The sequence below is a fragment of the Charadrius vociferus genome, unplaced genomic scaffold (genome assembly GCF_000708025.1).
Source record: "Charadrius vociferus isolate BGI_N301 unplaced genomic scaffold, ASM70802v2 scaffold377, whole genome shotgun sequence".
In the NCBI taxonomy this organism is placed as follows: domain Eukaryota; kingdom Metazoa; phylum Chordata; class Aves; order Charadriiformes; family Charadriidae; genus Charadrius; species Charadrius vociferus.
Window position 1 is genome coordinate 2629147 of NW_009649456.1, and position 11343 is coordinate 2640489.

The following is an 11343-nucleotide window of genomic DNA, read 5'->3' on the forward strand; positions in this document are numbered from 1 at the left end:
GAAAAGTCAAAACTCTAATTAGATCTAATAAAGCATATAATAGAATGTGCTATAGATTTAAGAGCTCTTTCTTCAAATATTGCTGTTCTTTAAATGCAAGCTCTTGACAGTACTGAATTGTTCAACAGTACAACTTCATTACATGTTTTAGTGATATACTTCGCTTCTGAAATCCAAGGACTCCAGGTGAACAAAATTTATGTGCAGAAGTTTGTTGTTGGGTTTGAAAATGAATTCATTCATTAGTATTTCAGAAATATTTTACACTGGAAAATAGTGTCTAATCACAGAAAACACAACTTCTTAGTGACAAAGTATTTCAGACATACAGATCAGTGTCACATACGTTCTTCGGTTATATTAATAACATTCAACATAAAAGTTGTCTTCAAGTGAACTTACAAACTACACAACAGTCTTCTCCATTAGGTAAAAAAAAAAAAACAAAACATCATCTTTTGCATACTGTTGTCTTCTTAAGAGTCAGAATAGAAAAACTTTAGACCTTCTGCAAGCTGCGTGTTACTTTATCCTACCACACACAAGAGAAACAGCATGGAAACAAGAATTGTAAGGTAATGGGTTTATACCTGCATGTACAGTCTCCGGACCCTTGAGGGGAACACAGATCAGTAAAATCTCACTACTCAGAAAGCATTCAGTTATATCTGTTTTCAAAAAAAAAGTTCTGTTTAAGTTGAGTGTGCATCCAATAATGGAAAAAGTCTGGACAGAACAGGTAGGAAGCTCAAGCCACTATTAGAATATGAAGGATTAAACTGCTGCAGAAATTTGAAACATAAATTGCTCAACAGTGCTTATTTACAAGGTTATTATTCAAAAGGTCACTGACCATTGAAATTCAATTCACAAACCAGTCTCTTTTTACAGGTCTTAATCCTATAAACACTGCTATTCTTGACCACTGACTGCCATACTAAGAAGATACAACCTTTAATATCAAAACTAACTTTATACTGTTTTTTCCATTCAACTGTAATGAGGAGCATTGCTCACTTGATGACTTTGTCAGCTTCAGCAAATTTAAAATTATGTATTTTGTTAAAACATAGCCTTAATTCCTAAAGCTAACAAGTGGCTAAAAAAAATTCCTAAGGAACAAACATGGTGATGCAGAGCTGTTATCCAGAACAATCTAAAACAGTTTTTGAGGACTCAGCAAACAAATAATAGGACAATTAACATATTTCATGCTGTTAAATTTAGCTAAGACTTATATCGTCTTCTTCAGCATCAAATATTTCCCATGTTTCAGCATCTTACGAAAACAAGAAGCCATGGGATTATAAGAAAGGCTCGTTTAATATGTTTTACAGAGACTTAGTTATCAAGAACGTTACTAACTAGAAGATCTCCAAATCATGAGCATTATCAATTTCAATAGTATCTTCAGGTTCCATCTTTGCCTCATGATGCCCCTCCTGTAGATCATCCAGGGAAGCTAGAGCCTCATTCGTATCACTAGCGAAAGTCTCACGAGACGCATCATCATATTCTTGCAGGTTAAGCCCTTTAATGGCTTTTTTCATCTTCTTTCCTAGAACTTGTATTCTCCTCTTCTTAGCAGCTTTTCTGTTTTCATACTCCTTTTGGTTTTCCAGATAGAATATTTCCTTGAAAGAAAACAAACAAACAAAAAAGTCTGGCATATTCATTTACTAGTATTTCCTAAAGAAAATATAAAGAAGTAAAAAAAAATAAATATTACAAGTACTGTTCAATAACATTTAACTAAGATACTTATCATTGACAATACAAGTATGAAGATAGACTGCAGTTACGGAAAACGCCCCATAAATAATTTTATAACATAATTTCTCAGCAATCTCAAAGTATATGTAAATAAGTATCACTAAATTTTCATTTCAACTTTGCTCATGATACAAAACTGGGAGGAATGGGTGGTAGACCAGAGGGTTGTGCTACCATACAGAGGGGACCTGTAGAGAAAATATGATGAAAGGTTATATGGCAGCTTGAGAAAACTTTCATCCACAATTGAAATTTGGGTCCAGATATCATGATCTTTACTGTCAAACATTTGTGAACCACATTAACATCTTCTCAAGTGCAAAATACGACTGTTACAAGTTTCCCCCTATACAAGACAACTTGCAAATGCCCTGAAACAAACGGTGAGAGATGAAAGGGAGGAGGCGGCCCTCCAAGCCTCACTGAGGAATATCTCAAACACTCGCAAGTACCTTGAAATACAGCTATAGCCACCGGGTGAACAATGCAGGCTTTATGCTCAAAGAACTGATAAGGCTGACACCTGCTCACCCAGGTGGGAAAGAAACTCGCCTGAATCTGGAGGAGGGAAACAGGACAGCACTGCTTTTCGTTGGCAAGGACAAGATAACAAGAGTCTGTGTAGTCCTACACAGTCCCATTGGGAAATGACCTTTGCCTCATTATCTGCGAAATGCATATTAAAGTTGACACCCTGCGTATGCTAATGAAGATTACTGAGATCATGCTAAACATATATGACTATAGCATGTGTCTCTCCAACCAGATCATGTTACACGTCACCTGTGGGGGAGGAGAAACCTGAGCACCATAACAGTGGGGTGGGTCGTACTGATACTGCAACCATAAAAGGGGAAAATAAGTACCACAAAGGGGGATCCGCAGAGGAGCGCTCCTATGAACCAGAGACCCCTACTGGCTGGATCAACGCTGGAACCAGGACCAGTGATCTCTTTATCTCTCTCTCTTACTCTGTCTTTTCTTCTCTATCCCTCTCTTTCTTTTTTCTTTAAAAGTTATTAAGTAAGTAATGCAAGGCATACCTTACTCGCCATAATTCACTGTGTATCTCTTGCTAAGTTCCACCTGCCGTAATATGTTATATACCTAAGCAATTATTGTGGACCTAGTTAAGACATGTATTAATCACTGTGGCAATCTAATAAATGTTTTTGTATGGACCTTGAGAGTTGTCTCACCTTAGTCCACACCACCAGGGACTTGCAAATCTGAGTCACTCCTTCCCCTCTCTTCTGAGTGGGATGTGACACCCCCATATTTCAAGGGGGAGAATATCATGTAGCAGAGCTAAATGCTGCTACATGCCTTTCGTTCCCTGCTTATTTTTTAAAAAACATAAATTGTCTGCAGAAAAAATTAATGCTTTTTTTCCTCCCTGAAGGCTGCAAGTCAAGAGCCAAGGATATGCAAACCCGTGACAGTTGTAAACATGACAATCTCCATGATGACAGGATTACACATACTTTTCGCACAGGTTTGTATGACAAATGATGTCTTGCATCATCAATCAAATTCATTGAGTGAAAACTGCTGCATCATTAAACACTTCCCAGTATCAGCAAGAGAAGAATGAGACACACAATTACAAGGGCATAGAAGAAGGGTAGAAGAGCAATTTTTTTGAAGAGGGGTAGAAAAGCAATTTTTTTAATTTTGTAATGGGGTAAAGTGACCAAACTTGCAACTTTGTAACCACTGTAAGCTATGAAAGCTTGTTTGTTTGTTTTTAAACATAAACCAGACAATCACAATTTATGTTGATTTGTTTCCTTGAAACCCCATACGAGATCCTAGTATGGTTAATGGAGTGAGCTGTAGCCACCTACAAGCAAAATAAATGAGTTTCTTTTAACAAAATAACAAAGCAGCAAATAACATGCAAAACCCAAAGTTGTTTAAATTTATGGAAGAAAATATTACCTCAGCCTATTTCATACCCTCAAAGGAAAAGCAATATAATATTTACAACCTGACAAAACTGATTTGGTGAGCACCACAGATGAGGCCAGGGAACAATTCAGGCTAGGTTCAAACCAGTATCTGACTTTATGGGAAATACTGCCTGGTGCTACAGCTGGAGCTATATAGGACAAATATATTCTATTAAGAGAGCACCATTCAACCCATACACAGTGACGCAGAGCTCCAAAGGGAGAAATACAACTGCAGATAACATTGCTGTAAGGTATATACAAATTAAGGAACATCCAGTGGTTATCTCTTCACTCTACAGTCTCATAATCCTCAATGGGTTTTTGTGACTGGCAATATGTAAAAAGTGTTATCTCTACCTAGGGTGAATAGCAATTAATCAATTTTTTTGTGGGTTCTTTAGTTATATTTTGAATGTGAAAAGCTGGTTTCTTTAGAATATAGAGTTATACTTGCTAGAATTTATAAGAGACTATCAATCATAACATTTGTAGTAAAAAAAAACGACTTATTTTGGACAATCATTTGCCTCCTTGACAATTTTACCTTGATTTGTTCTTCTTTGATGCTAGGTGTGTTCTTCAGCAGGTTTAAATAAACGCCCCCTGGTGTTCTTCTCCTAGTTCCATTCTTAATAGGGAAAGTAAATTAGTAATAGCAAGCTTAATATGTAAGTGTTGACAAAATAGCGTCTAAGACAATGCTTTGTATTGAGATAGAATTAAAAAAAATAAGTTCTGCTGTGTTAGGTAAAGAAACAAAACACAAATAGTATTCTAACTACTCTCACAACTATCTGCATAACGTATACGCTAGGTTAAATATTCTTAACATAGTCCCAGCAAAATGTCAAAAATTAATTTCACAAAATTATGTACATCTTGGTTTTTTTAATTGTGCTCAGCAGTTCTACAATTTATTTGCACATCTGCAGGATTTTGCATTTCTGCCTAACGCATACAAAACATAACATGCACTTTAACGTTTCCCCCCACAACACAGTAGTTCCATGCTTCAAGTTTTCAGTGTAACAGCAGTCATGCCATGTACCATACTGAAGCATGAAGGGACCCAGCTTCGAAACCTCTATAAATCATAAGCACTAATTATCACACTATTAATCAATTACCGTTCATAGCATATCAAGTTGAACTGTTACTCCAGTGCTCCGGTATTTATTAGATGTGACACTTTTCTGCTAAATAACTAAGTAAAATACAATCCCAAAGTTCTATGAATGGAGAAGGTAAATTTTTAAATATATTCTTGAAACAGCAGATGCCACATGCTTTTATCATCCTATCAACACAAAATCCCAACCAAGAAAAACACTATGATCTGCCTTTTGAATGACATACTCTGATATACAGCCAAAGGAACCTGCACCACCAGGAGTTGTGTCCTTTCATCTCCTTGGTAAACACTTTAATAAGTACTTTAATCTTTCAAGACAATAGACTGCTTCTAAGACAAGTTGCTAGATGGACAGTTGTTGCTTTTGGAGGGGGTGAGGGGGAGGGGTTTACTTCTTTGTTCTGTTTTTGGTTTGTGGTTTGTTTGTGTTTTTTTTTAATTCCTCCTCACCCTCTTTTTTCCCCCCTCCTCTCTACTTCCAGTGATGGAACTTAAAAGATGTAATTTATAAACAAATGCCTCAAAGTACTTACTAGTTCCCTTCCACTTTTTTTTCCTTCAAAACTTTTGCACTGAGGCTCATTATTTAATAAAAACAAAAACATACTGAGAAATTAATAACCTAACCGTTAAGTACAAGACTTTTACCATGATTTATAACAGAAATCAGTACTCAGTTTTACTCTACTGATACAACAGCCAATGGTTCTCTAATAGATTCCCTTTTGAAAGTTACTCTTCAAATGTGACATTAGGAATGCTCACTACTGAGTATGCTGACCTCTGATGGCATGCTGATTAACCCAGTAGAACGGTCAGTGCTGTCAAGCATCCACCTGACTTCCTGAAGAAACATGCCAGAGGCTTCACCTGGATTCTAACATTACAAGCTTTTATTCAAGCTTTAGAATCCTTCACTCTTAGGTCTGTCAGGGAAAGACAGAGGCACAGAGTAACAGCTACAATGTTATCACTGCAAATCAGATACTTATCTCAGTACAAAAAGTTGGGGCATTTTCCAGGTTTATTAATCTCACTGTTTACTCAAATCCTGCTGGAAGGTTACATTAGTTTCATGGCAAGAGAAAGCTATGAAACTCTGGGAGAACCTATCCAATGCGAAGCTGTGCCACAGTACTACGTAAATATTCTACACATAAAAATTCGTCTGTGCCCCCTGCCCCACAATATCACATTTTTCTTACCACTATAAACAGTCCACCATTTTGTTCCACTTCAGCTGTTTCCATAAGCAATTCGATAGCTTTTCTTTTCCCAATTATTTTCACTACTCGGGCAATTAAATCTTTCTTCGGCTCACAAAGCCTGAGAGGAAGAAAAAAAAAAAAAAGCGCATTTATTGTCAGTATAATTTCGCATGTAAAATTGACCACGGAATTTCCATAATGCATAATTCATTCTGTGGAACATAAAACTGTGCTAAAATTAAGGAGTCTATAGATTTAAGTGTATTTCAATGGCTTCCTGAATCAGATTTCAAAATACTGAGCTTTTGAGGGCTTTCGTTCTAAAGCATGCATTTTTAAAACTTGGTTCCATGAAAATGCATTGACTGATTATTTTTCTTCTATTGATGTGTGAAGGATTAAACCTAATAATAAACTGCAAAGACCTGTATAAATCTCTGAAAATAAAGTAGAAAAATCTGCTGTGCATTTAACAGTTACAGCACCTTTTACAGTTAAATCAACAATTATTTGCAGACAACTGTAAGTGTAAAAGTTCTCCTGTATCATGTGCCATTCAAACCTACATAATAAAAGAAACCAGTCTGTTGACTAATCCATGATAATCTATAAAATGCAAACAAGAAAAAAAAATGCAATATTACTGAGTTAAATTGTATTCTTCTGTTATAACAACGTCCTCAAACAGAAATTTTCATTGTCAGCGTGCATGAAGGGAGAGTATTATATAGCATCAACTCACTGTGCCAAAGTACATACTCCTATTGAAAAGTGTCGTAAGCTCACAAATCAGTACCACTTGTCCAGAGCAAGAGTCGCGACGCTAAATTCTCATTTTTTAATGACAAAGCTTCTCATCAAGCACAATCCCAAACACTACAGGTCAGTGGTTTTACACTTTGGGGACCAACAGACCACCATCATTACCAAAATTTCTGTAAGACCACCGTCTAGCATAATTGCTCCAAGAGGCATTACTATGCTATAAAGTTGCATACGTTACAATGACTGCATAGTAGAAAGTATCTGACAACAGATGTGAACAACTATTTAGAAGAACCAGGCTAGCTTCAACTGCTTCAGTTGTGTGACTGAAGTTAACTGAAATTAAATGTTAAAACTCACATTTGAGTGACTATTGTCCTAATCATGAAAAGGATTACCCAACGCGCTTAACTTTATACTGAGTTCAATGAATGATAAGGCACCAGAAGGTAAATGCTTTCTTAAACATTTATAGCATGTTCCAAATTGTGAATTATTGGAAGAGATGAAAATGTTTCTCAACGATGCAGAGAACTTTAAAATAACCAGGATTCCTTAAAGAGCTGGTTAAATAGACCTGTTAGTGGCAGCTTAAACAGTCAAATCCCCACTCAGTGTTCATTCTGGCCCTGCACAATCCTCCTGTATGCATGCTTTAACAAGCAGCTGTGCACTGCAACAGGAACTGAACAAGGTAAAGGGCAAAAAATGGAACAAGATGGTCAGAAAAACTCTCCGATTTCAGTTCACCATGTCGGCCAGCACAACAAAAGGTTATGCATGTAGGCACAGATGGCACAGCACAGATCAACCATCAGTGCTGCCTGTGATGTGTATAACCACAATCCTACTGATGCAGTTCAGCGCTACTACTACTATAAACAATTAGAAAAAAAGAGGCTTCTGCCCTATTTTGATGAAGCTCAATAAAACAAAGAAAAGTTTATTACAAGAGAAACGCTCAAATTTTTCAAATTCCTAAGTGAGAAGCTACTGAGAACTGGTAACAGCAGTAATAACAGTCTAATTGCCGTACTTCAGCATCTGGCAATACTAAGTATCACATATAAGAAATCAATGATCTATAAACCCAGGTTTTATTTAAACATCAAGCTAACCATCAGTAAGTCTTGTAACTGTTGTTCCCTATTTAACATCATCTTCTTCCTTTGCACCACTGAAAAAGGATTGTGGCAGCTTAAGTCAATTTAATGACTACGGCCGTGTGCCCTCCCTCACACCATCAGTCCAATGCTGCCAGTGCCAACTCAAATGAAATTGTGCACCAAATTGGTTCAGGAAACAAATCTGTCTGCAAACCAAGTCTTTAAAAAAAAGCAACAGGCTTTTGGACAGATAAGTTTTCTGACTCAGCTCAGTGTACAATAACTAAATTAGCAGGATTGTGAAAACAATTGGATGATGGAAAGTGTGCTGTAGGCTGGAGCCTGGAAACCCCAACGCTGGCTTCCATAAATTAGCACAGAACTGCAGCTCAGTTTCAAAACACAGGAAGAGGCATGGCTTGATTTCAGTGCTGGTGTCTAACCTTGGCACAGCCCCTGGTTATGACAGTAGCAACATGTCTTCTTCAAACAAGCATGTTTCACATAAAGAACATGTGCATTTCAGAAGCTGTGCTCTCCAAAACACTGCACAGTCCAGTTTCAAAGATTTATAACTTAGCCAGATTTTCATGGTGACCACAGCAGGCGTTCATTGGTGTTCAGCTCCCAACACGCACCTTTACTCATGCAGTATTTCCTAACAAAGCCATTACTAAATCTGTATCATGATAAACAGTCTTTTTCCTGGCCATTGTACAACAAAACATTTTGGTGGATTTTTTAAAAAAATAAATTTGACCGTATTACTTCATGTGCCTACAAGACACCAGCCATAATGCTGCATTTTAATCCCAGGATTTTGGAAATACACACAAGGCAGTCGTGCTTTTTGTAACCTGGTATGACATCTTACATATTTAGCAGTAAGAAAGCTCCACTCCCACCCCCCCGCCTTCTTTTCCATCAACAGTTTACCAATACTTATGGAAGTGAAGATACACTGCTGTTAAACTCACCGATAAGCAATTTCATCTGCCACTTTTTCCTCTGAGTCTTCTTCTGTTATCTCATACCTTCCCTTATATTTCATTTCTTGTCTTTCACCCAGTCTATCTTTTACAGGCCGCTTGCGTTTGAGAAAGCCTTGTCCATTTTCTTCTTCTGCTGACAGTGTTTTCTTGTCATCATGCATGTATTCATCCAGTTCTTTATCTAAAGTCTCTGCCTCCTTTTGCTGAGCTTCCTTCATCAGCTTTTTAGCCAATAAATAATTGTAAGTCTCAGACTGCCTGCTTCTGTCAATACTACCTTCCATGCCTAGAATCCCAAGTTCAGTAGCCACCGCATCCTGATTCTGCTCCTGGAGCACCACACCCCAGATGTTGTTCACCTTCTTGCCACCTAGAGCAGTTTGGTTTTGGTGGCTCTGGCTAAGCTGAAAAGGCTCAGATTTAGCGGGAGAAAAGCTGAAACATTTCTGTCGTTTTCGTTTCCACAGACAGCTGTCATCATCAGATTCAGAAAAGCTTTCGTCACTTGAATCCACACTTTTGGTTGTCCGATAAGGAACACTTGGTGCACACAATGAAATGCTGCTCTGGAATGGTCTGCCTGAATCATTGACATCATGTGATTTCTGAAATGAAAAAGTAAGTGTCTGTTAATTAAATTACTCTTCTAAATTAAAAGAGCTATCAAGTCACGCCAAAGAGCTGATTAGCTAGTAAACTTAGTTCTTCTGACTCATGTGACTGTTTGGGCGCTCCTCTATGGGCATCTTTTGGACTACAGCTGATAGGAGCATCCTACGAAACTTCTGTATTTTGAATGTCTGCACATGACAGACAGCATGGCTGCTACTGAAAACACTTATCAGGAGTCAATAATCTACTTAACATCATCTTTGTTGAATGAAATAAAAATTATTACAAGACTCGAAAAGCTATCAAAATTTCCAAATCAGACAAGGACACAACATGCACAGCAGTTATAAGAAGGTTAAAAAACCAAACCACCACAGCAACTTGCCAGAAACTTTTTTTAAACAGCAGAGAAATTAATATCCTCTCTGGAGTCTGAAAGGGGTCAAGACTAGTGATCTCCAACCACAACAGTGTTCCCAGAGACTCAAGCAAGAATTAAAAATGACCAAAAACCTCCATACCAAACCCCTAAAACTTGGATGCTGCTTGGACTTTGAGAAACTAACAGTGTATTGTGATCCTGGTTCAAACAGGACAGCACATAACCAGCTGGGGGCAGTAGTACCTTACAGAACTGGGGTTTTCTTCCTTCAAACCAACGTGACACCAGACTTAGTATGGCTTCTTATTATTTAGGACAAAAAACTTAGTTTTCAACATACTTTACATAAAAAGTCTCATAGCTATAAAAATATTCAAGAAACAGTTTCCCCATACACCTGACAGATAAACTAAAATATGAAAGTCTAATCTGCATAACCTACAAAAGCACCATGGGTACAAAACCTACCTACATAACCTACAAAACACCAAAAAGTCCTCAAATCTGCATAACCTACAAAAGCACCATGGGTAACATACCCAGAATTGCTATTCCCAATTGCTGAAGATTTTTGGCCACACTGCCTGTGCTGGTCTACGATAAGCATTTTTCTTACTCATAATTCCAGTTTTCCCCAGCTGATTTACTATCACAATGTTATATGCTAGCCTGTGACCTTTAAAAATAAGATCTCTTCCTTCAGTTTCAAATGGAATAACAATTCTTCTTTAACCTTACTGTTTCCACCAACATTATGGCACCATTTCTTCTTCCTCCTATTGGCAAACAGAAAACAGAAGCTTTCAACTTATTTTGTCATGTTCTGTAAACGATGTCTCTCGCCTTTAACTTACAATGTATTCCATAACACAAAATATTAACAACTCCCTAAGTTTTTTTAAACCCTCATGTCCGTAATAATTTATTTTCTGCTGCACATCCCAGAACTATACTGCAAATAAATCAAAATAACTAAAGAAAATAATAATACTTATGCATAAAGTGCCATACACTGGTTTATCTTATTTTTGAAATCTTTTCCTATCCACACATCACCATAAACCCCTCATAAACTTCACAACGCGCTCCAACGTGAAAACAACACGAGGCACTTGGAAACAAACACCACCTCTTCAGGGATTCACGGATGCGAAAGAATTGTGAAGTCAAGGGAAAGGCGTAATGGCCCCTCATTACTTCCACACGTTTACACCACGGCTCCTTTCTCGAAGCGCCCAGCGGTGCCGGTCAGCCCTCACTCCCCTTCGCTCACCAAACCCAACGCCCAGCGACAACAAAAGCCGCCCCGGCCCCGCCACAGCACGCGGTTTCTCCACATGAACGGGCACCGGAGGAACAAGCCGGCTGCCGGGCCCAAGGCAAGCAATCACTCCCGGGGAAGGCCCCCCTGGTCCGCC

At 38.0% G+C, this 11343-nt stretch overlaps 1 protein-coding gene across 1 annotated transcript in view; it reads right to left on the reverse strand.

Annotated features, from left to right (window-relative positions):
• Positions 1 to 1246: 1246 nt before the first annotated feature.
• Positions 1247 to 11343, reverse strand: part of PHAX (phosphorylated adaptor for RNA export) — a 35425-nt gene continuing 25328 nt past the window's right edge. Inside the window, exons 3-6 of the mRNA XM_009889720.1 lie at positions 8917 to 9536; positions 6066 to 6186; positions 4273 to 4356; positions 1247 to 1634 (exon numbers count right to left, since the gene is read on the reverse strand). Of these exons, the coding sequence (XP_009888022.1) occupies positions 1365 to 1634; positions 4273 to 4356; positions 6066 to 6186; positions 8917 to 9536 (1095 nt within the window). The 3' untranslated portion in view covers positions 1247 to 1364. The remainder of the gene's footprint in view (positions 1635 to 4272; positions 4357 to 6065; positions 6187 to 8916; positions 9537 to 11343) is intronic.